This window comes from Coenobita brevimanus, chromosome 31 (assembly GCF_032717465.1).
Source record: "Coenobita brevimanus isolate Jiangsu-jjx chromosome 31, ASM3271746v2, whole genome shotgun sequence".
Taxonomy (NCBI): domain Eukaryota; kingdom Metazoa; phylum Arthropoda; class Malacostraca; order Decapoda; family Coenobitidae; genus Coenobita; species Coenobita brevimanus.
The window spans coordinates 30,337,148-30,363,762 of NC_136984.1; the positions used below are offsets into that span (position 1 = coordinate 30,337,148).

At 43.5% G+C, this 26,615-nt stretch overlaps 1 protein-coding gene across 2 annotated transcripts; it reads left to right on the plus strand.

Moving 5' to 3' along the window:
• The first annotated feature begins 2,159 nt into the window (after nucleotides 1-2,159).
• EloC (transcription elongation factor elongin C) lies at nucleotides 2,160-26,218 on the plus strand. Of its 2 annotated transcripts, none has more exons than XM_080269045.1 (3): nucleotides 2,160-2,178; nucleotides 5,308-5,534; nucleotides 24,420-26,218. In XM_080269045.1, exons 2-3 carry the CDS (start codon nucleotides 5,326-5,328, stop codon nucleotides 24,559-24,561), a joined length of 351 nt encoding a protein of 116 aa, XP_080125171.1. In that variant the 5' UTR covers nucleotides 2,160-2,178; nucleotides 5,308-5,325; the 3' UTR covers nucleotides 24,562-26,218. The 2 variants fall into 2 exon arrangements, with proteins under 2 accessions (XP_080125171.1, XP_080125172.1); XM_080269046.1 differs by having other exon boundaries at nucleotides 2,164-2,188; nucleotides 5,317-5,534.
• Nucleotides 26,219-26,615: the final 397 nt, after the last annotated feature.

Consider the following 26,615-nt stretch of genomic DNA (forward strand, 5'->3'; position numbering starts at 1 on the left):
ATGTATCATTCGGGCCTTACTCTGTTCTCTCTCACTGTACACTACTGTGGTGATTGTTCACTGTATCAATATCACTACGTACCCGTATTTTCTTGGGGTATCACCTGCTGTGCGTCCTGAGTGTGAGAGAGGGGCCCAACGGGGAGCCCTTCTATAGGGGGCAGTGCACTGTCCGTAGGGGCGTCACTGCCCGGGTGGTAGTCATCGTTGGGGTGCAGGGAGGCCCTCCGATCTGGGGGCCTCGACCTGAGAGGTGGCCCTCACACTGGGGGTGCGCCGATGAGGTGCAGGGAGGCCCTCCGGTCTGGGGGCCTCGACCTGTGGGGTGGCCCTCCGGTCTGGGGGCCTCGACCTGTGGGGTGGCCCTCGGGACTGGGGCCAAACAGCTGCAGGAGGTGGGCCTGGCGCCTCTGGCTCCTAGGAGGGAGAGAGCCTGGGTTGTCTGGGCCTGGGGGCTGCTGGCCAGACCTGGGAGTCAGGGGACTGCGGCCGCCTACAGGAAGAGGCGCCATCAAGGGTGAACTGCGGCATTGCCTCCGTTGGGTGTCCATCAGGGAAAAGGACCTCCCAGGGGTAAGTGATAGGGTTTGGACTGGGCCACGCCACCACTCCGCCAGCACATCTGGGGAATTGCTCCTGGGGGGAGACAAAGGGCGTCCCACACAGCCGAGAGGAAAGGGGTCGGCAGCGCAAGGGACCTCCTGCTCTGGGGGGGCATTCAGAGTCACGAATGAGGGGTGTACGGTGGCCGCTCCCTCCCCGTCACGTACGGTGGCCGTGAATGCGGTTTCGTGACTCCTAGGGCTCACAGCTGAAGGGTGTACAGTGGCCGCTCCTTCCCCGTCACGTACAGTGGCCATGAACGCGGTGCTGCTCCCGAAGGAGGAAAAGGCAGTAGAGGGGTGCACAGGGGCAGCGCCCTCTCCGAGACGTGCTGTGGCCATAGCCGAGGGTCTACTTACCCTTGCACGCGCTAAGGCCGTAGCTGTGGGCCTGCCTGCCCTTCGGGAAGTACCTAAGGCGTTACTCCCGTAGGAGGTAATAGTGGATGAGGGGCGTATGGTGGCCACTCCCTCCCCGTCATGTACGGTGGCCGTGATCGCGGTTCCACTATTCCTCTCTCTGCCAGTCGGGGCGCGTTCAATAACTAACGCCCCGAGGCCGTCCCCAGAGGTGGCTGTGACTGAGGGGCGTACGGTCGCCACTCCCTCCCCCTTCACGTACGGTGGCCGTGATGGCGGTGTCACAGGGGGAAACAACTGAAGGGCGTACGGTGACCGTTCCTTCCCCGGTACGTACGGTGGCCGTACCGCGGTGTTGCCTAGGACTGACTCTGGATCAGCCCCACCCCGAACCTGCTGCAGGCTGGACCGCCTGCAGGGTCGTTGTCTCTTCCCGCTCACTGGTGTTGTGGTGTTGTGACAGTTGCGGGGAAGAGGGGCTCTGGACAGAGGTGTCCTGCTGACCCTCTTGTCCTCGATCACTAACCCCGCCGTGGTGTCTTCCTTGGGTTGTGGTGTGGTGGTGGCTTGGTGGTGGGGTGGGGGGTGGCGGGGTGAGGGTGAGACTGGTCCGGCGGCGGCGGGTATTTTATTAAGATTGACAGTTTCACTGTGAAAAGGATAGTTTCACTGTGAAAAGGATTATCATCGTTAATTAGGGGAATAAAAATTTTAAACGTTTCTAGTCTGACAGGCATAATTTAATTAGAAAAACGAAGCCCTAGTCGAGGACGGTAGTTGATTCCAGTGTTCCCATATTTGCTTGTTTCCTGCTAAATTTGTCTTGTTTAGATTGAAATTTTCGGAGCTTCGTTCGCTGGAAATATAATTATTACATCATTTTCTGTTCAAACTTATTGCTGCTGCTACACATAGGAGTTAGTGGGAGATTGATTTGGGTGATTATACACTGGTCAGTCCCACTTTATTTATAAGCCACTACTGGCCCTTTGCTGCACCTTTAGTTGTATGTTTACTTTTTATACTTTTAGAACCATGGAAATTTAAGTAAATCAGTCAAGTCATTGATTTGGCTTTACTTTTTTTTTCTCTCTCTCTCTCTCTCTCTCTCTCTCTCTCTCTCTCTCTTTTGCTACATATCTAGCGGGCTGGTCGAAGCTGACCTGGTAACCCTGGCCACGGCTGGGCTGTTCCAGTTCTCGGGCTGTTGAGGCAGGTAAGGCGCTGTATATTTCCAGTTTTAATTGAAATACTGTGACATACTGATCATTTTTATCATTATATACGTGTTCTGTGGTCTGTGGGCTTTGTTTTGAGTATAGTGTTGTCAGGGTCAAAGTAACTTATAAAAATTTGCCTAGTAATGACCGATTTTAAGTTAGGGAAAATCATAGCAGACCGGTAATTCCTGAAGTACTCCCATGTTATTCACGTTTTTCATTATGTTACTCAGTTTTAGTTTATTTTATATATTTTTTTTGCTGTACTAAATGAAGTTCAGCCACAGTCCACCTTTGCCGTTATCAATTCTTTTTCCCCACAAGAAATGGGTACAATTTTGAGGAATCATGCGTGTGTAACTGATATGATTTCGTGAAAAAATTAGAAAAGTTCACGCATAAAATTTAGCTGTATTTTTGGTATATGTAGGTGTTATTTAAGATACAGAAGGACCGTACCATTTCAGTTGCCATTAGTCCAGTTTTCTGTTTTTGTCCATTTTTGTGTTGGTAAGCGGTTATTTTGAATTTATTATAGCTTCAGCCAGCCACAGGAATATGAGAGTTTGATGCATTTTTTCGATGTTTTAGAAAATTGTAGGACACCTGTGGCATTTTCGTTGCAGATTATTTTTAGTTTGGCCGTGGTTAGGGTCACACGGCAGCCGCCACTAAATTGTAGCTGCCAAGATCCTAACCATTTCCTTTTTACAGCAACCATATCCTAACCTATTTCTCAGTTAACTATTTCTAAGCTAACCTATTTCTCAGTTAACTATTTCTAAGCTAACCTATTTCTCAGTTAACCTATTTTGTAAGCTAACCTATTTCTCAGCTAACCTATTTCTCAGCTAACCTATTTCTCAGCTAACCTGTTTCTCAGCTAACCTGTTTCTCAGCTAACCTGTTTCTCAGCTAACCTGTTTCTCAGCTAACCTATTTCTCAGCTAACCTATTTCTCAGCTAACCTATTTCTCAGCTAACCTATTTCTCAGCTAACCTATTTCTCAACCAACCTATTTCTCAGCCAACCTATTTCTCAGCCAACCTGTTTCTCAGCTAACCTGTTTCTCAGCTAACCTGTTTCTCAGCTAACCTGTTTCTCAGCTAACCTGTTTCTCAGCTAACCTATTTCTCAGCTAACATTTCTCAACTAATCTGTTTCTCAGCTAACCTATTTCTCAGCTAACCTGTTTCTCAGCTAACCTATTTCTCAGCTAACCTATTTCTAAGCCCCAGATTAAGGTAAGAGTCCAAGGTTAGGTTAGGTTAGTTATTTTTTTGGTATCCATCACCATTTTCCTTTGGTGTATATGGATGTGATGGGCAGTGGCAGGAGAAATACACTGAGGTGGTGTGGCCATGTGGAGAGGATGGAGAGGGTCATCATGTTCCCTGTGCCTCACTCTTAGTTTAAATTTTAGAATTAGGAGGCTAGATTGTTAGGTGAGATCAGGTCAGGAGGGGGACACTGAGGATGAGCTGGAGTACAGAGGTATTGAGAGTGGATGAAGTACAGAGGCACTGAGAGTGAGAGACTAACTAGGAGATTGTATGTGAGTAAGGCAGGGGTGGTATTAATTAAATCATTGATTTTAGTGGGGAAAAAAAATAAATGATTTTTTTTTTTTTTTTTTTAAAATCTAAAAGCTAACAAAAATAAAATATAAGGTTTATAAAGTAGTGTAACACTTTGTGTTGGCATTCCTTTATTCAGATACTTAAGCATACAGTCAGCAGGTTTGGGGGATGGTGGCATTAGACATTGCTACACTGTATGACAGAAGAAATATTTATACATTTGTGACACTAAGACATTGACATGTACCTGTGAAATACTAAGCCATAAAGCCAAACCCAAGCCATAAGACTAGGTAGGCTGTGCTGGGTCACTTAAGGCCATGGCATAATAATAATATTGTTCTGTGTGGTAATATAATCAGCTTTGCAATATGCTGCCTGGATTACCACTGCCAACTCAGCCTTAACCAGCAGTGTACAGACACCACTGGAACAGGTACAGTAGCTGTCTATCTGGATTCAGTGGACAGACAGGACATGAAGTGTGCAGTATTCATTATACTGATTTTGAAACATTACCTATATAATAAACAGAAAATAACATTACCTATATAATAAACAGAAAATAACATTACCTATAAAATAAACAGAAAATAACCTTACCTATATAATAAACAGAAAATAACATTACCTATAAAATAAACAGAAAATAACATTACCTATATAATAAACAGAAAATAACATTACCTATATAATAAACAGAAAATAACATTACCTATATAATAAACAGAAAATAACATTACCTATATAATAAACAGAAAATAACATTACCTATATAATAAACAGAAAATAACATTACCTATAAAATAAACAGAAAATAACATTACCTATATAATAAACAGAAAATAACATTACCTATATAATAAACAGAAAATAACATTACCTATATAATAAACAGAAAAATCACATAAATAAAAAAATCAAATGAATAAATAAAACAAATCATTGATTTATTTTTTTAATAAAAAAAAATCACCAACCCTGGAGTGAGGTGGAAAGGGAGAGGGAGACCGAGGATGAGATGGAATAGAGGTATTGAGAGTGAGAGACTAACTAGGAGATTGTATGTGAGTGAGATGGAGAGGGAGGGGGATACCGAGGATGAGATGGAATAGAGAGGTATTGACAGTGAGAGACTAACTAGGAGATTGTATGTGAGTGAGGTGGAGAGGTATAAGAGAGAGGGGGGTGTGAGCTGGGAGCAGGGCAGTGAAATGGCAGGGGACAGGGTGACATGGAAGTGATTTGTTTGTGGCCACCCCTTATGGGATTAGGCTAAGGTGTCTGACAATAAATAGATAGATAGATAAAATAGCCACAAGATAGATAGATAAAATAGCCATAAGGTAGATAGATAAGATAGCCACAAGATAGATAAAATAGCCCTAACATAGATAGATGGAGATAAACATAAAATAGATAAAATAGCCGCAAGATAAATAGATAGATAGATCAAATAGCCACTAGATAGATAGATAAAATAGCCACACGATAGACAGATAGATAAAATACAGTGGATTCTCATAATCAAATTTGTGTCTCAGATAAAAAAGACAGACACAATGGGCGACGACAACAAGGACGAGGAGCGTGTGTACGGGGGGTGTGAGGGGCCCGACGCCATGTACGTCAAGCTGATATCGTCCGACGGCCATGAGTTTATCGTCAAGCGAGACCACGCGCTGACCTCTGGCACCATCAAGGCCATGCTCTCGGGGCCCGGCCAGTTTTCAGAGAATGAGACCAACGAGGTGAACTTCAGAGAGATACCGTAAGTGTGGTGGTGGTGGTGGTGGTGATGGTGGTGGTGGTTGTGGTGGTGGTGATTGTGGTGGTGGTTGTAGTAGTAGAAGTAATAGTTGTTGTTGTATTTTTAGTAGTAGTGGTGGTGGTGGTGGTGGTTGTAGCTGTAGTTGTAGTGGCGGTGGGTGGTGGTGTGGTTGTAGTAGTAGTAGGAATAATAGTAATAGTAGTTCTTGTAGTAGTAGTGGTGGTGGTGGTAGTGGTAGCTGTTGTAGTGACTGTAGTAGTGGTGGTGGTGGTTGTAGTTGTAGTAATAGTAGTGGTGGTTGTAGTAGTAGTAGTAGTGGTGGTTGTAGTTATAGTACTGTAGTTGTTGTATTAGTAGTTGTAGTAGTGGTGGTGGTGGTGGTGGTGGTGATGGTAGTAGTAATAATAGTACAGTAAAGTCCTTTAACCCTAGAATGCTTACGTCGGGTAAATTTCCCTGTTCGGCGATTTATTTATTTGCTATTTTGTTATGATAAGAGCTTTGGAGCTGTCCTTCCCTATACCTTCAATCCACCCTACCCCCTACCTACATAGGTAGTGCTGTGGTTTCATCTCGCATTTATCACCAGGATATTTGGGTTTAAAGTGTTTTTTACCCGACATTGCCCCTTTTTTCGTTTCCCCCATTTCAGGCCAGGGTGATATGTGAGGGGAGCCACCTACCTAGTCTTAAGCTTCAACGTCCCAAGGAGGGGGCCACCAAGCCCAGTGGCAATTGAACCCATAGTTAGTGTTTTTTATTTTAATGTTCATGTTATAAAAAAAAAGCATTTTTTTTAGTACCTCTTAGATAAATTCAGGTAAAATGTATTTTCTTCCTGATGGTTATTACTATGTAAGAAGGAAGTATATGAGTTACTTTTGATATCTGCATTGTCAAATTTTATACAAATTTTGTCTAAGTATTTTTTATTGGGTACACCGCTTCCCGTCCAATCAGCGAAGTTACTTTGGGTCTGGTTAGTACTTGGATGGGTGACCGCCTGGGAACACCAGTTGCTGTTGGCATAACGTTCTCCCTGCGTGTCAAGTGGGGTTGGTGGAGGATTAGTGTCCCTCCCTGTAAAACAATTAACTCTAAGCCCTTGGCCACCCCGTTTGGAGTACATGACGTCTGGCAATGAATGAATGAATGAAAATTTTTTTTATTAATTTTCCAAAATTGGGTAAAATTCTCCCGGCGAAAGCAGTACTGTGAGGATAATAACGTAAGCATTCTAGGGTTAATCCGGACTGCAGCAGCCCACAGACTGTCTGAATTATCAGATTCTCCGGACTATCAGAGTTACAGAATGGTTTGGCCTTTTCAGTAATCATTAACCCACCGCTAGTCTTGCCTTCACATCGTTTTCCACAAACCCACTTATAAAGAACTGTGTCTAACTGTGCCAGTGCTGGTTGCTTAAGAGTTTTCTTTTTCTCACATCCCTTCATAGACTGTCGTCTCGTGGGATATTCCCTCAGTTCCTTGGATTTATTATTGCAGTCATAAATGGTTGACCGGCCTACATTAAACTCCCGCATTGTCCTTCACCAGTGCACCCTTCTCCAGCCGTTGTATTATTTCTAATTTCCTACCAATACTAATTGTAACATGCTTCCTCCTCTCACTAGTAGTAGGTGGTGTAGTAGGAGCCATTAGTGAAATACTGACAAAAAGAACAAGCAAATGTGGTAGACATCGCATGGAACGTACAACACGCACAATCAGCTGGGTAAACATACACTCGGGAAGATTTGGAACCTCCAGAATGTCGACGCGGGTTGTTGACTAAGCTTTGGGTGCAGAATTGGATAGTTTGGTGCACCACTTTCAACTATTTTTCAATAGTTTTCTATTTTTTTCGTATTTTATCTCAATTTCTTACCCAAAAAAGCTAAAAATGACCCTGGGTTGAAAAGTCCGAACCATTGGGATTTCCAGACCATCGGGTGTTGGACTGAAGGATTTTTACTATAGTGGTAGTAGTAGTAGTAGTAATAGCTAGTAGTAGTAGTAGTAGTGGTTGTAGTTGTTCTACAGTCAATCCTCGTAAATCGCGGCAATTTGGGTCTGGACTACTGCCTCGATTTACAAATTCCGTGGTTTATAAATAATAACCATTATGTGAAAAATGAATTAGGGTCTGGACTCTGGCCAACCACCCCCCACAGCACCCTACCTACACCTATCTAGGCACCATCAAACACAAACATACAAATTTAGGAATATTCAGTGCATGTATTTAATAGAAATAAGCCATGTTAAGGGATCTCACCTTAATCCTATGATGAAATTGCTTAAGTGAATGAAGTGGGGTGGTGTTGGGAAGAACTTAGAACCTCTCAGCATGAGGTGGGGGTGCTCCCTTCTCAACACAACAAATGAGCTCCAAACGTTGACTCTATGACAATGGCGGCAGCTTCTTGATGCCATACTGCTTAGTGCGCTTCATCGGGGGGTCGGAAGGGGCCATGGCAGGTAGGAGGCGGGGGGGAAGGTGCACAAAAGGGGCAGGTAGCTCTCGTACTCCACGGCAATGGTCTGTAGTGTGCGGACTGGCGGGAAGAACAAGAACAACATGGCGGCATTAGTATGCACATACCATTATGCCACCAGGGACACATGGTGATTGGTTGTTGGGTCGCGATTTTCAGTTTGAATGCCACGGTTTACGGTTCTCCTCAGAAAAAGCCCACTTGGGTGCCTAGGTCCACGATTTTTGTGACAACAGTGATTTAAGGTTGCCGGCAGTCTGATGGCCACTTAGCCACAGTTTATGAATCCATGATTTATGAACACGCAATTTAGGAGGATTGAGTGTAGTTGTAGTTGCAGTAGTAGCAGTTGTAGTTGTTGTAATAGTAGTAGTATTTGTAGTAGTGGTGGTGGTTGTAGTTGTTATAGTATAGGTAGTTGCAGCTGAAGTGTTTAGTCCGTAGTGGAAATTTGGTTCAAGTTTTATGATACAAGCTACTGTTATTTACCTTAAGTATTTACCTAAAGTATTTACCTTCAGTAACGACCAGTAGTACCGTTAGGGTAATAACACTGTACCGAGGTGTTAGCAGTAGTTCAGGCACAATAATTTAGCTGGTTCAGGGATTGGTAGGAGATTGTTTAGTTATAAAGGCCCATGTGATTGTGGTTTGGTCATGTGGGGAGGATGGAGAGTGAGAGACTAACGAGGAGAGTGTATGTGAGTGAGGTGGAGGGGGGGAGAGGGAGGGGGAGGCCAAGGATGAGATGGAGGGATGGCGTGGAGAGGATGGAGAGTGAGTGACTGATGGTTAGAGAGGTGGCCAGGAGTCCTACCAGACCCAGGTTCAAATCCCCACTGGGGCAGGGAACAGTTTAAGGATTTGAATTTCATAAAAGCAGACTTTACCAATCTACCAGAAGACCCGCCGACGTGTCATGAAAATACCCCCGCTAATACCAATACATCAGTCCTGTATGAGACAGCCCTATCATGTATTCAATTTGGACAGTGGGTGTTGACGCCGAAGTGGTGACATGTAGAGGTGCATGGTATGTAGGAAGGACTACCGGACCTTGAGTGCAGGCTGTGAAGCCTATGACCAGAGTCGGACAAAAAAAAAAAAAAAAAAAAAAAAATGTTAGTGAGGTGGAGGGGGGGAGAGGGGGGGGGAGGCCAAGGATGAGATGGAGGGATGGAGTGGAGAGGTATATGAGAGAGGGGTGTGTGAGCTGGGAGCAGGGCAGTGAAATAGCAGGGGATAGGGCAACATAGAGGCGATTTGTTTGTGGCCACCCCTTATGGGATTAAGGCGTCTGGCACTAGATAGATGGATTATTATTATTATTATTATTATTGTCATTATTATAATCCACTCGATGTAATGCTGCTCTCAGGTTTCTGTCCTTTCGTCTCCTTCCTTCTTTCCTTCCTTCTTCTTCAGTCTTTCTTTCCTTCATTCTTTCCTCCTCCTTCTGCCTGTGGGTGACTTTACACTCCCTATTCTGTCTTTCTTTCCTTCATTCTTTCCTCCTCCTTCTGCCTGTGGGTGACTTTACACTCCCTCTTCTGTCTTTCTTTCCTTCATTCTTTCCTCTTCCTTCTGCCTGTGGGTGACTTTACACTTCCTCTTCTGTCTTTCTTTCCTTCATTCTTTCCTCTTCCTTCTGCCTGTGGGTGACTTTACACTCCCTCTTCTGTCTTTCTTTCCTTCATTCTTTCCTCCTCCTTCTGCCTGTGGGTGACTTTACACTCCCTCTTCTGTCTTTCTTTCCTTCATTCTTTCCTCTTCCTTCTGCCTGTGGGTGACTTTACACTCCCTCTTCTGTCTTTCTTTCCTTCATTCTTTCCTCTTCCTTCTGCCTGTGGGTGACTTTACACTCCCTCTTCTGTCTTTCTTTCCTTCATTCTTTCCTCTTCCTTCTGCCTGTGGGTGACTTTACACTTCCTCTTCTGTCTTTCTTTCCTTCATTCTTTCCTCTTCCTTCTGCCTGTGGGTGACTTTACACTTCCTCTTCTGTCTTTCTTTCCTTCATTCTTTCCTCTTCCTTCTGCCTGTGGGTGACTTTACACTTCCTCTTCTGTCTTTCTTTCCTTCATTCTTTCCTCCTCCTCCTGCCTGTGGGTGACTTTACACTCCCTCTTCTGTCTTTCTTTCCTTCATTCTTTCCTCTTCCTCCTGCCTATGGGTGACTTTACACTCCCTCTTCTGTCTTTCTTTCCTTCATTCTTTCCTCTTCCTTCTGCCTGTGGGTAACTTTACACTCCCTCTTCTGTCTTTCTTTCCTTCATTCTTTCCTCCATCTTCTGCCTGTGGGTGACTTTACACTGAGTGACAAGCCGATTGGTTTCCTGTACACCAGGAAACCATTTACTACACTGGGTGGTAACCATATAACCAAATTATGGCGCCTGGTGGTTTAGTGGGTAATTAAGGTGCTCCAATCAGATTGAGGCGGTGCAGGTTTATATCCAAGGGGTGGTTGGGGTTTATTATTATTATTATTATTGTCATTATTATTATTATCATCGCTATTATTATTATTGTCATTATTATTATTATTTTTCACTCATCATGTTGGGACCAAGTGCCTAGCCCCGGGCTCTTACGCTCCTCATGGAGCAATGTGGGATTGGATGATGGATGTATTATTATTATTATTATTATTATTATTATTAACACTGATTTCAGGTGACTGCCCTTCTAGAGTACACTGTCTTCCTTATACATACCAGTACATACATATACATACATATGGACAAATTGCAAAAAGGATACACATACATGTACATACATACATAGAGATATAACACAAATGGTACACACATACATATACATGTGTACATACATACATACATATTCAGTACAGGTAAGCCCTTAATTCACGCGAGGGTTAGGTTCCCAGACCCTTCACGTATGTGGTAAATTCGCGTATATGTTCTGCCCTTGTGTGCACATAATTACGCATGTCTATACATATATTACATCTGAATAATACTGTTTATGCACTACATACACCTTATAAACTAGCATTAAGTATTAAAAACAACAAAAATGTACCAAATTTAAAACTGAAACCTGACAAGCACAGGCGTAGGTGGAGACACTTCAGCAGTCTGGTGCACTAGCTCTCACTGCCTCCCGTATGCTACATTCTGCCTTCTTTATTGTATGAACAGTTGACTCATTCACCCCAAACATGCGGTTACAAGACAATTCACAGGCGTAGGTGGAGACGCTTTAGCAGTCTGGTGCACTAGCCCTCACTGTCTCCCGTATGCTACGTTCTGCCTTCTTTATTGTATGAACAGTTGACTCACCCCAAACATACGGTTCTGAGACAATTCACCATCAAGTCAATTCACCGTCAAAACATGGACAATACCCTGTCATTCTATTAATATACTTATTATTGATTAATTAATACTTTAATAACTAATTTTCAGGGGGATTTTATAACTCACATAAGTAAAAAACTAGTGTACTGTACTTGCTAAATAAACTGGTATGTAAATAAATGACGGGGAATCGTCCTGACGGAGAATTGTCGCCGACATTCCTCCCTGAAGTTTGTCCAACACTTTAACTTTCTCTGTCAGCAACATCACTTTACAAGACAGTTTTGGTGTGTTACCACATGCATCACTAGCACCACACTTATGCCCCATGTTGACAGACAAGGCAAGCAATTACTGGAAGGCAGAAAAATAAGCCACAAATAACGATTTGCAAGACATGCATGATTCGACTGTCGGATTCAAACTGACTGTGTGGTGCGTGGTAGACCGATCTCCCAGGCTCCCACACACACATACACACACACGTACACACACATACACATACATATATGTGTGCACACGGGCAGCAGGTAGGCATTTTTTATATTTTATTTATTTGTCTTGTATATTGAAATTACTTATTTGAATACTATAATTTTGTTTTAATTATTGTACGAAAAATTTGTGGATAACCGAAATCGTGTGAAAAAAGTTCGTGTGAATTAAGTGATAACCTGTACTTACATACATAAATACACACACATACTTTCTTATATGCATATATACTTAGACATACACAGAGTACTGACATACATACATACATACATACATACACACATACATAAACACACACACATACATAAACACACACACACACACACATACATATTCACATACACATGTACATACATGTATAGATACACATACTGTATAAATACACATACATACCCATCTGGCAACAATCTCTCCTGCCTTTTCTGTCCAACTGTGTAATGCAGGAGTTAACTGTTACTCCCAGCCCTTAATGTATGCAGCAGGTCAACACTGGAACTGTCTCCTTCTGTCTGTATTTCCTATTTCCTATGATCTCCAGTCTTTCAGACGCAGTGTGTCCAGGCATCTCAAAATGAAAGGATCTTGAATTTGGCTCTCTTTTGTATTTTTTTTTTTTTTCTTGGAAGGAACTGTTTTGCAGGCTCAGCCTTTGGTTCCTTCTTCCTCGCATTAAAAAACAACCACCTACATTACACTTAAAGAATCTCCACTTAAACATACATACATACAGTACTCTGGCCAAAGTAGCAAGGGTTATGTTCCAAACCCATATACCAGTAATTGTGTAGCCTATGAACCCCTGACACTGTAATGCATTACTCATAAACATATTTAAAATCATAAATTGACTATATATTGGCTTAGACTGTGAAAATACTGTATACTAATGCAGTTACTACAGTTTACTGTGCCTGTATAATGATGATGATGATGATGGGGGCAGTGCAGTACGTGATGACAATGAGTGGTGAAGGGTACTGCACGGCAAGGCAAGCTTAGATAAGCTCGGGTTCAGTGGCTGGCTCCTCTGGGTCATCCTGTATGTTGTCATGGCTGCAGGTTGCTGCCCTCCTTCCATCCTTCCTCTGGCCACAGTGACAGGTGAAGTACTAATGGTAGCTGGGCAGGACAAGGTGGTTTTATTCTTGAAAAACAGTTATTGGTGGCTGTGCTCTTTCTTTCTTCATTAAGCATGGCTTTGTAAGGAGCTATGACCTCATCTAACCCATGCTGGACTTTGAGGACTGGTTGCACATTAGTATCCCACGCATAAACTTTCTCACTCACTACTTTTAGTGTACACATCAGCCCCGCTGTATTGGGGTGTATAAATGCCAGCATTGCTTAGAGGCAAAGCAGGGTTCCTCTCTGTGGCTCAGTGGTAATGTGCGTGCTTTTGAGGCACGAGGGCCTGAGTTCAAATCCTGGCCAGACCACTGTGATTAATTTGTTAAGTTTCAGTTTGGTCCTTTACACTGCCAGACATTCAAGGGATAGTCCCTCATCCTCTTCTGCAACTGCAACACCTTCCTCTGCATCTTCCTCTTCTTCACTGGCACACTTTGTCAGTTCATCAATTTCTACACTGACATCATCAAAACCTTCCCCACCCACAATGCACACCATTTTCAAAATCTTATCCATAGCATCTGAGTTAATATCAGGTGATGAGAAGCCCTCATGATTGTTGACACACTCTGGCCACAGTTTCTTCCAGCGTGTGTTGACTGTTTCCTTTTTCAGTCCCATCATGACAGACTGCAAGATACTGATATGTCTGCAGTGTTGAAATTGCACCAATATATTGGAAGGTGAAACTCAGAGTCATGATCCATGGCTTTGACAGTTCTCTGCCTGTCTGATGGGTGTACAGGGCCTTCAGTGTGTGAATTACTTCCTGATCCCTGGGCTGGATAAGGGAGGTGGTGTTTGGAAGCAGGTGTGTGTGTGTGTGTGTGTGTGTGTGTGTATACCTGTTTGTATTTACCTATTTGTAGTACACAGGAATTGAGCAATGCTCATGTTGTCCTGTCTCCATATCCACATTTATCTAGTCTACACACATGAATGTTTTTCGCCTGCACCACCTCTTTGTCTAAGTCGTTCCAGATATTTATGTATTTACCCAATATACTTAATTGTGATATACACGAAATGTGCTGTGCTCGTGGGTTCCTGTCGCTGTTTCTCAGTAAGTCAAATGTAGCTTTAAACTCATTTAGGTTTTCAGACTGGATGATCTCTTTGTCCAGGCTATTCCATAAGTCTATACTTCTGTAAGGAAAGCTATATTTCTTGATATCCTTCAAGCAGCTTGACTTTATCAATTTCATTCCATGTCCTCTTGTTGCTCTCTTATCCCATAACAACAGATCTTCTCGGTCAATTTTAACTACTCCCACCATGGTCCTGAATATTGCAATCATGTCTCCCCTCTTTCTCCTTTCCTCTAAGGAAGGCAAATCCGGCTTTTCCAGTCTCTCTCTGTATGACAGATCTGCCAGACTGGGGACCATCTTGGTTGCTGTTCTTTGTATTCTCTCAATCTTGTTTATATCTTTCTTTTTGTGTGGGCACCACACCACTGCTGCATATTCTAACCTGGGGCGGATCATGGCCACTATCAATTTTTTCATCATCTCCTCATCCATATAATGAAATGCTGCTCTTATGTTAGTCAAGAGTTTATAAGTCTCTCCAACTGTCTTGTTAATGTGCTTTTCTGGTGACAAACTATCTTGGACCAGCACTCCCAAATCTTTCTCTTCTCTCATTTTTGTGATTAATTCTATCTATCTATCTATTGCCAGATGCCTCAATCCTGTTTGGGGTGGCTACAAACAAATCGCCTCCAAGTCGCCCTGTCCCCCGCCATTTCACTGCCCTGCTCCCAACTCACACCCCCCTCTCTCATATACCTCTCCACCCCATCCCTCCATCTCATCCTCAGCCTCCCCCTCCCTCTTCCCCCCTCCACCTTACTCACATACACTCTCTTCATCAGTCTTTCACCCTCCATCCTCTCCACATGGCCAAACCACCTCAGTGTGTTCCTCATAACGCTTCCTATCACATCCACATCCACACCACAACGCTCTTTTATATCCTCATTCGTCAGCCTGTCTCTCCATGTGACTCCACAGGCTCCTCTTAAATAACTCATTTCCACTGCTCTCACTCTTGACTTGTGTCCTTCCAACAACGTCCAAGCTTCACTTCCATACGTTAGAGTTGGTATCAGAATACTGTCATGTAGTAACTTTTTCACTTCCATGCTCACTTCCCTGTTTCTTATCACTGCTTTCAAAGAACCAGCAACCTTTCTTCCCTGCTGTACCCTTTCAAGCACTTCACCCTCCAAACCTCCATCCTTACTCATCACACTACCCAAGTACTTAAACGTACTCACATTTTCCAATTCCTCACCATCCAACCTTGCTGTACATTCACTGACTTCACCTCTCTCAAAGACCATCACTTTACTCTTCCCTACATTCACCTTTAGATTCCGTTTCTTACACACTCTCCCAAACTCATCCACCAAGCCTTGCAGCTTCCCTTCGTCTTCACTCAACAACACAGTATCATCTGCAAACAACAGTACAGGGAGTTTCCAAACACTATCCTCTCTCACCAGGGCCACTCCAACATCCACTACCCTACCTTGTACCTCTTTTATTACCCCATCCATGTACAGATTGAACAACCATGGAGACATGACACATCCCTGTTTCAACCCAACTTTCAAAGAGAAAAATTCACTTAGTTCACCATCCACACGCACTGCAGCCTTCGCAACATCGTACATACTCTTCACAGCATTCAACAACTTCCCATCTACTTCATATATTCTTAACACTTTCCACAATCCTTGTCTATCCATCCTGTCATATGCTTTCTCCAAATCCATGAAAGCCGCATACAACTTCTTTCCCTTCTCTAGAAACTTTTCCACTAAAGATCTAAGAATGAATATCTGATCCACACAACCTCTTCCCTTCCTAAAGCCTCCCTGTTCTTCTCCAACTAATTTCTCTGTTCTTTCTCTAACTCTGTCAATAAGTATCCTACCATACACTTTTCCTATTATACTAAGAAGACAAATGCCCCTATGATTACCACACACTTCTTTTTCCCCTTTTCCTTTGTACAAGGGAATAATTATACCTGACTTCCAATCCTCCGGGACTATACCTTCCTCCCAGGCCAATCTGCACATCTTCCACATCCATTCTACTACTATCTCTCCCCCATGCTTCAGGATTTCACCACACACTCCATCAATTCCTGGGGCTTTCCCCGATTTAACTTTCTTCATTGCTTCCACAACTTCTATCCTACTGATTTCTTCCTGTTTTCTCACCTCCCTTCTTCTCCCAGCCATTCCCCAGCCACTTATACTCGCATTACTTCCATCCTCTATGTTCAACAATTCATTACCCAATAAATAATTCAGTGATGGCCTCCTGGTACTTTTACCCATTTCCAATATTTTACATTTCTTTACATTAAATTTCATTTCCCATGTCTGGCTCCAATCATGTATCCTAACCAGATCCTCCTGCAGCATTTTACAATCCTCCTCAACCTCTGCCTTCCTCAAGATTTTTACATCATCAGCAAACAGAGTTGCATTACTGTTTACTCCATCTATCCTATCATTTACGTAAATCAGGAACATTACTGGCGCCAACACCGAGCCTTGAGGGACTCCACTTGTTACTTCCCTCCATGCAGACATCCTATCCTTTATTACTGTCCTCATTTGTGTGTGTGTGTGTGTGTGTGTGTGTGTGTGTTCTTACCTAATTGTTCTTACCTAATTGTACCTTTACAGGAATGAGTGTGTGTGTGTGTGTGTGTGTGTGTGTGTGAGGTGGTGTTTGGAGGCAGGCACATAACCTCAGCCCCCTCAGCTTCTAAGTGCCATGGATCTGGGTGGCTGGGGGCATTGTCTAAGATGAGAGCTGTGAATTGCAGTCCCTGATCACTGCGGTACCGCCTGACCTCAGGAATAAAGCATTGTTGAAACCAGTCACTGAACACAAGTTGGGTCGTCCAGGCTTTGCTGTAGAACATCCAGTAAACAGGCAGAGATGATTTTGTTCAGTTTTTCGAAGCCCCTGGATTCACCGCCCTGTGGATAAGGCTGGGCTTGATGACATGGCCTGTGCTGCCCTGTAGATAAGGCTGGGCTTGATGACATGGCCTGTGCTGCCCTGTAGATAAGGCTGGGCTTGATGACATGGCCTGTGCCGCCCTGTAGATAAGGCTGGGCTTGATGATATGGCCTGTGCTGCCCTGTAGATAAGGCTGGGCTTGATGATATGGCCTGTGCCGCCCTGTAGATAAGGCTTGGCTTGATGATATGGCCTGCTGCAGTGCCACATATAAGGAGAACATATCAATCCTTTGCAGCCTTAACACCCAGTGCATCACCTCCTGTTAACTTATATTTGTTCTGGCAGCTATTTTTTTCCAGAACCAGGAGGTGTCATCAGCACTGAAAACTTGTCCTGGCTTGTAGGCCTTCTCATCGATCACCTTTATTAGGACAGCTGGATAGGCTATGGCAGCCTTGTGATTGGCAGACACTGATTCACTATAAATTATAACATGTTTCAGTGAAAACTGCTTTTGAAAATGATCCAACCAGCCCTAGCTTGCGTGAATAACATTGGGTCAGGGTGTGTTGCACAGCCTGCCTTAGCTGTGTCCTTAGCTTTTCTACGGATCAGGTTTGAATCCAGTGACACATTTTTGCCTGTACAATCATCTAGCCACAAAGAGAGTGCCACTTCATGTGTTACCACTTTGTCCCAAATATTTGCTGCATTTTTGGCGCCACCACCAACACTCGTAGTCACAGCTGCCGTGTTTGGGCCTCTTGTTTTTTAAGGTACCGCACAGCACTTTCGTTCACTTCAATTTCAGTTCAAATTCAATTGTCCTTCTTTCACCATATCAAGGATTTTCAATTTCTACTCAAGAGTTAAGGTTTTCTTGGGATGCTTGCTGGGCTGTGGCTTACTACATGAAGGTGGTGCAGGACATTTTGGAGGCATAACTAACACTTTACAACAACACCGTCACTGAGAGTATTCAAGAAAGGCCGCCAGTGACAGTACAGTATACAACGGCTGTGTCCTCTGCCCGTGTCATGCTGTACTGTACCACCACACGCTAAGTTTAAACTAAGCGTCGTGCCAATGTTTGTAATTCTTAGCATTTCTTAAAGGAAAAACTCGCTGATTAGTGAAGTTGGCAATTCTGAGTTTGGCAGTGATGGGGTTCTACTGTACACACACACACACACACACACACACACACACACACACACACACACACACACACACACACACACACACACACACACACACACATCCATACATACAACTAAATCTCTCTGTAGGTGATAGCTGCTTACTTACCGACACTTGCAAGAGACCAACTAGAAGAGTGTATGTGAGTGAGATTGAGGAAGAGAGGGAGAGGGAGACCAAGGATGAGATGGAGGGATGGACTGGAGAGGTAGGCAAGAGGGGGTGTGAGATGGGGAAGGAGACCAAGGATGAGATGGAGGGATGCAGTGGAAGGTATATGAGAGAGGAGGGGTGTAAGTTGGGGGGAGGGCAGCCAAAAATCAGAGGACAGGGTGACGTGGAGATGATTTGTTTGTGGGCACCCCTCATGGGATTACGATGTGTTCCAGTAAATAGAGAGAGAAAGAGAGGCAGACAGACTGACAGAGGAAAGGAGAGAGCAGCAGACACTGACAGAGGGAGAGTGGCAGACAGACTGAGAGAGAGAAAGAGAATGACATTTGGGTGTGGAAGGTGAGAAATGTGAATGTTGGGGGTGGGGTTGTGAGAGGCAGACCAAAAAAGACCTGGGACGAGGCCATAGAGTGTGACCTCAGGGATAAGGCACTGAATAGGGAGGCTGCCAGATATCTAGCAGGATGGAGAGCCTGAGAAAAAACTGGGAAGAAGTTATAGTGTGTGACCTCAGGTGATAGGGCACTGAATAGGGAGGCTGCCAGAGATTAAGCAGCTTGGAGAGCCTGAAAAAACCTGGGAAGAAGTCATAAGGTACTGAACAGGAAGGCTGCCAGTGATCAAGCAGTATGGAGAGCCGCCATTAGGTGACCAAGGCCGGCGCATGCAAGCAGGTTGGAGCCTTTATAAACGAAATTATATAATGGAAACAATTGACTGATTTTCCATCCATCCTTAGATTCCATATATTTTTCTCTCTGTCTATTGCCAGACGCCATAATCCCGTAAGGGGTGGCCCTTGACTTTGAGTTATTTGTTTTACAGGGAGGGGCACTAACCCTCCACCAACCCACTTGTTGACACGTAGGGAACACGTATGGTTTGGTTATATGGTTACCACCCAGTGTTGTAAATGGTTTCTTGGCTTACGCAAAACCATTTGGCTTGTCACTCAATGTAAAGCCACCTGTAAAGGAAAGAAAAGCAATAAGAAGTGACAGGAAAGATGGGAGAAATAGGAAGATGATAGGAAAGACTTGGCCATGTGGAGAGGATGGAGAGTGAGAGACTGATGAGGAGAGTGTATGTGAGTGAGGTGGAAGGGGGAGAGGGAGGAGGAGTCCAAGGATGAGATAGAGGGATGGAGTGGAGAGGATGGAGAGTGAGAGACTGACGAGGAGAGTGTATGTGAGTGAGGTGGAGGGGGGGGGGAGGCAGGGGGAGGCCAAGGATGAGATGGAGGGATGGAGTGGAGAGTATGGGGAGTGAGAGACTGATGAGGAAAGTGTATGTGAGTGAGGTGGAGGGAGGCAGAGGGAGGGGGAGGCCAAGAATTAGATGGAGATGGAGTAGAGAGGGAGAGAGAGAGAGACTGATGAGGAGAGTGTATATGGAGAGAGAGAGACTGACGAGGAGAGTGTATGTGAATCCGGTGGAGGGGGGGAGAGGGAGGGGGAGGCCAAGGATGAGATGGAGGGATGGAGTGGAGAGGTATATGAGAGAGGGAGGTGTGAGCTGGGAGCAGGGCAGTGAAATGGCAGGGGACAGGGTGACATGGAGGTGATTTGTTTGTGGCCACCCCTTATGGGATTAAGGCATCTGGCAATAGATAGATAAATAGATAGAAAAGATTTACCGATTTCCTTCCCATCGGCAGGTCCCACGTACTTCAGAAGGATGTGCATGTACTTCACCTACAAAGTACACAGACTACCAGCTCATATCAGTGTCTTTTACCCTTCAGACTTCATCAGTATATAGTTTGTGGTATTACCTTCCATTCACAGGTCACACGTACTTCAGAAAGCCTCCATGTACTTCACCTACAAAGTAAACAAAGAATACCAGCTCATATCAGTGTCTTTTACCCTTCGAACTTCATCGATATATATATATTTTTGTATTTCCTTCCATTGACAGGTCACACGTACTTCAGAAAGCCTCCATGTGCTTCACCTATGTTTTTGTTTTTGTTTTTGTTTTCGTTTTTAAAGGCTCCAACATGCTTGCATGTGTCGGCCTTGGTCACCTGATGGCGGCTCTCCACGCTGCACGATCCATTTCAGCCTCCCTGTTCAGTCCCTTAACCCTGAGGTCACACTTAATGATCTTGTCCCATGTCTTTCTCGGTCTACCCCTCATAACCCCACCCCCAATATTAACACTTCTCACCTTCCTCACCCAATTATCATCCCCCATCCTCTCCACATGTCCAGACCATCTCAATCTACCTCTCCTCATCACAACATCAATACACTCCAGTCCCATCCTACCTCTCAACTCTTCCATCGTAAACCCAGCCCCTCCAGGCCTTGACGCAGGGACACACTGCACATCCACCTAATCATTGTCATTTCTGTACGTCTGAGCCGGCGAATATCTTCCTCCTTCACTGCCCAGGTCTCACTACCATACAGCATTACACTCCTAACACATGCTGCATACAAAGACCCCTTAGCATGTAGGGAGAGTCCTCTCAATGTCAGGAGAGGCAAGAACTTCCTGAACTTCTTCCAACCACTTCTCACCCTAGCCACAGAGCTAGCTCCAGCCCCACCTCCAGCACACAGCATGTCTCCCAAATAACAAAACTCTTCCACACACTCAAGAGATTCACCAGCAAGTTCAATCCTTTCACGTCTGACAATCTCCACCTGCTCACCCCAACATGCCATACACATAAAATCAGCATTATCTCGCAGTCTACCTCTGATATCACTACATCTCTTATGCATCCATTTATCACACACACTGCACAAGATGGAATTACTTCCCACACCCTTGTGGCAAACTGCACATGGCCACTCTCCCTCGTCTTTGACAGTACCACCACCAACCCTAGATATCATCACTTTTGTTTTATCTGCATTTATCCTTAAACCCTTGTGCCCCATACCATCTCTCCACTTCCTAAACCTTTCCTCCGCCTCCCTTTCATTCTCTGCAATCGACACCAAATCATCAGCACACAACAACTCCCACTGGAGTCCGTTTCTAAAGTCACGTGAAAGGGCTTCAAGTACCATGATAAACAACATGGGACGCAAGACTGACCCCTGATGCACACCAACATTCACGGAAAACTCATCACTCAAATCTCCATTCACTCTTACCTGGGTGTGAGCACCCACATACATAGCCATAACCAGCCTAACCAGCCACTCCTCCAAGCCAAGCTTTCTCATTGCCCACTTCACCACCTCTCTAGGGACTCTGTCAAAGGCCTTTTCCAAGTCAACAAAACAAAATAAAGATCCCTTCTCCTACCAATATATTTTTCCTGAAGCTGTCGAACAATGAATATAGCATCAGTGGTCCCCCTACCTGGCATAAACCCAAACTGCATCTCATCAATATTCACTCTTTCTCTAATCAAACCTTCTAAAATTCTCTTCATTACCTTCATGTTCTGATCTAAAAGCTTTATACCTCTATAATTTCCTCTTTCCAGGGCATCACCCTTCCCTTTATACACATTTACAATTACACTCTACAGCCAATCATCTGGGACAACACACTCATAAATAATCCTATTTATCAGGTCAGTGACTAAACTCTCCTCTATATCGCCTGAGGCCTTCAGCATTTCGGCAGTCAACCCAGACACACCTGCTGCCTTCCCTACCCTCATCCTGCCTATTGCCTCACTCACAGTAGCAGTATCAATCAAAGATCAAGGGCCAGACACTGGATCTGCTGGCTCCAAACCTTCCCTGTCCCAGTCAAACTCCTCATTCAACAACTGGTTATAATGCTCTCTCCATGCATATTTAGTATCCTCACTGTTCACCACTACCCTTCCTTCATCATTCTTCACGCACTGCTCACCTATAATATCCCGATTATCCCTCTTCACCTGACCTGCCACCCTAAATATCATATTTTTCCTTTCCCCATGATTTAGGTTATCAAGTAATAGTCTCTGTGACTCAGACTTTGCCCTGTATACCTCTCTTCTAGCCCAATGCTTGGCAGCCAAATATTCCTCTTTGCTACCACCCTTCTTCCATTCCCGGAAAAGCCTTCTTTTCTCCTTAACTGCAGCTTCTACACCCTCATCCCACCACCAAGTTACTTTATGTCTTGGTGGTCCTCTTGTCCACCCTTCTGTTACATCAGTAACTCTCAAGAAATTGTTCTTGAGGGCCCTGTACTGTTCATTAACGCCTCTGTCTACAGCTCCCTGTTCAGCCACCACTCTCCTCAACTCGCTATAGAAGGCATCCCTTACTACTTGGTTTTTCAGCTTCCATATTTTCCTCCTAGGTACATAAGTCCTCTTTTTCATCACTTGTTCTTTAAGCACCATATCACAAATCAATAGTTTGTGCTGCTGCACACACTCCTCACTTCCTATAACTTTAACATCCCTCACTAACCTCCTATCAGCCCTCCTAACCAGAAAATAATCTATCTGACTGCTATTTCCCCCAGACTCATATGTAATTAACCTACTGTCTCCTTTCCTAAAATATGTGTTGCACACAATCATGTCCGTTGCCTCCCCAAACTCGAGTATCCTTTCCCCTTCTGCATTCCTTAGACCATACGCACATCCCCCATGCACTCCTTCATAACCTTGTGCTGCTTCACCTACATGACCATTTAAGTCCCCTCCCAAAATCACTATCTCATCATCTCGCATACCACCCACTACACGTATTAAATCATCCCAAAATCTATCTATCTCTGCTTCATCTAATCCTGCCTGTGGTGCATATGCCGATATAATCGCTGCTACCTTTCTACCCAACAGAATTTTCACTACCAATATCCTATCGCTTACTCTCAAAACATTCATAACATATTCCACCCAAAACAACTTATAGCAACAGTCCTTCCCAACAATCTTTCTGGCTGATCCACCCCTGTACCGGACTTCCTGCAAACACGCCACATCCACCTACCTCCTACTGAATGCCTCAACGGCGTCCCCTGCTCTTCCCCTCAATCTTCCCACATTCCATGAACCCACCCTCATCCCCATGGGTGATTTACTGTCCTCAGGCTTGCTTTGGAACTTATTTTGTTTTGTCATCTTCAGTATTAATAAAGGGGGACAGACACAGCACAGGTCCCACTCACTGCACAATCCCAGGTCCAGGCAATGGATCTGGGACCCCTAGCCCATCAGCTTACCAGTGGCTGTGGTAGTGGCCTCGGGGCACCCTGCCAGGACAGCTGCAGGGACACCCTCCAAGCGCGCCTTGGCACTGCAACTATCCTGCCATTATACACCCACTGATAGGGCAGCCTCTTGGGGCGCTACTCCCAGGTTCGGGCCCCTCTCTATTGGGCGGAAGCGGCAGCCTGGGAACCGCAATGCCCTGTACCCTCTAGCACAGGCCCGAGCCCCATCTCGCCCTGGACCCACGATCTATGCTGGCGGAACCCCCGTCACGCCTCCCCCCAGAAGTCCGCCACTAGGTAGCGGGGGCAAAGTTTTCTGGCCGCATGCTTTGCTGGTGCCAACCCCTGTAACTTAGTGGGATACGTTGTGTGAAATGTGAAGTGCATGTGGTGTAGTGCATAGATAGTTAGAGGAAATGTTTGGGAGAGTATGCTGGTCTACTCTCCATGTTACTGTCACACTGAAAAGGTTAGCAAAGGGGGATGGTTAGATAGCTAGTGAAACAGGAGCTCCAGCTCTCCCTATCACCAGCATTCCCATTCCCCTCGGGAGTACTACCCTGTTCGGCCTGTGCTACGGCCTCCTCCTACAAAGTAAACAAATAATATCAGCTCATATCGGTGTCTTTTACCCTTCGAACTTCATCAGTATATATATTTTTTTGTATTTCCTTCCAATGACAGGTCACATGTACTTCAGAAAATGTACATGTACTTCACCTACAAAGTAAACAAAGAATATCAGCTCATATCAGTGTCTTTTACCCTTTGAACTTCATCAGTATATAGTTTTTTGTACTTTCCATTCACAGGTCACACGTACTTCACAAGGTCTGCATGTACTTCACCTACAAGCTATTAGCAGTGTCTCTCTCCCTCTGAACTTCATCAACATATATTTTTTGATGATGGGAAAGATTGGCTGTATTTCCTTTCCATTCACAGGTCACACGTACTTCAGAAGGTCTGCATGTACTTCACCTACAAGGTCCGCTACACCAACAGCTCAACTGAAATCCCAGAGTTCCCCATAGCCCCAGAGATCGCCTTGGAGTTGCTTATGGCTGCGAACTTCCTGGACTGCTAACTCCGCGGACTGCTAACCTCGCCTACACATCGTATGTTTATGTTCGGTAATATTGGGCCGCTCTGTGTTTTGGCCGAGTCCTATGTGCCTGAGAGCTTCGATATGGTCCCCGGTAGTGCCCCTGTGGTGGGTGTCAGCGTGGTAATTCCTTCTCCTCTCGGCTTCTTGTGCGTCGACGTAAATATCATCTTCGTATCAATGTTCGGGTAATAGCAGAAATTTCGGTTCAGGGGGAGCCCATCTCTCTCTCTCTCTCTCTCTCTCTCTCTCTCTATTTCTGGCTCCCCCTGTATATAAACTGTATAGAATCTTGAAATACAATATCTTCACACTATTATTATTATTATTATTATTATTATTATTATTATTACTACTTTACTACTTCTATTAGTACATTTATTATAATTACTTCCACTACTACTATTAGTGCATCAATTATTATTATTATTATTATTATTATTATTACTTCCACTACTACTATTAGTACATCCATTATTATAATTATTACTTCCACTACTACTATTAGTACATCTATTATTATTATTATTAGATGATGATGAACGGATGGATGGATTATTATGATTATTATATATAATTATTATTATTATTATGAATTTTTGGACTTGCCATAGGAGTGTTACAATTTTTAAAAAACTAGAAATAATTTTAATAATAATAATAATAATAATTATACCAATAGTAATAATAATAATAATAATAATAATAATAATACTCAAATAAAAAAATAGGAAAATAATAGTGATATTACTCAGATGAAATAAAAAAAACAAAAAAAACATGAAATTCTGTGAGTCCTGAATTTAAGATGGTGGCCAGAGGATGGAAAATTTTGAAAACTTGGAGCATTTGTATTTGAAAATTTTGTGCTACGAAAAAATGGGGAAAAAAATTAGTTATATTACGCTGATGAATTTTTTTTTTTTTTTTTTTTTTTTTTTCCCTGAATTTTGGATAATTTTGAGAGCTGGTGGAGGATTTTGATTTGAAAAATTTTGTGCTATGAAATAATAGGGGAAAAATTAGTGGTGAAATTACCCAGATGAATAAAGAAATTATATATTATTATTTATGTGGTTATTTTTTTAATGGTCCTGTATAAAAGATAATTTTGAAAACTGGTGGAGCATTTTGACATTTAAAAATTTTGTGCCTGGGAATACCAATGACAAAAAATTAGTGATAATATTACTCAGAGGAAAGAAAATATATAATATTTTTTTTTGTCCTGAATTTAAGATAATGGCCTTAGAACTTAATATTTTGAAAACTGTTGGAGCATTTTGATTTTAAAAATTTTATGCAGGGAAATACAGTGGAAAAAATGAAATAAAAAAAATGAGATTATGTATTGAGTTTTTCATCCCAAATTTAAGATAATTTTGAAAACGGTTAAAATTTGGCCTTGGGAAATTTTGTGGTAGGAAATAACAATGGAAAAATTGAATAAAAAGGGGAGGGGCTGAGGCGATATATTATTTTTTTTTTCGTCCTGAATTTAAGATAATTTTGAAAACGGGTGTAAAATTTTGACTTGGAAAAGTTATGATCCAAATGAGGAAGAATGTTATGGATTTTTTTTTTTTTTTTTTACTGTTTCTCTAAACCTGCTGACGTATGTACTGTATTAATAAACTTCATGCCATTGTATTTTGCTGTATTATTATGTATCTGGACCCCTGTTGGTGAGAGAGGGTTACGAGCAGCTGATTCATAGTGATTTATTTTTTCCCATAGGACATGTTAATTTATCTATTGATATATCTAACGTGTCTCTCTCTCCCACCCAACATTTGCACTTGTTATGATGGATCAACTACATGTGTATCTATCTATCGCCAGACGCCTTAATCATGTAAGGGGTGGCCACAAACAAATCGCCTCCATGTCACCCTGTCCTCTGCCATTTCACTTCCCTGCTCCCAGCTCACACCTCCCTCTCTCATATACCTCTCCATTCCATCTCTCCATCTCATTCTTGGCCTCCCCCTCCACCTCACTCACATACACTCTCCTCGTCACTCCACTCCATCCCT

Coding starts and splice junctions, on each gene's coding strand:
- EloC (XM_080269045.1), top strand. CDS start 5,326: ATGGGCGACGACAACAAGGACGAGGAGCGTGTGTACGGGGGGTGTGAG. Junction 5,535..24,419: donor GTGAACTTCAGAGAGATACC/GTAAGTGTGGTG, acceptor TTCCATTCACAG/GTCACACGTACTTCAGAAGG.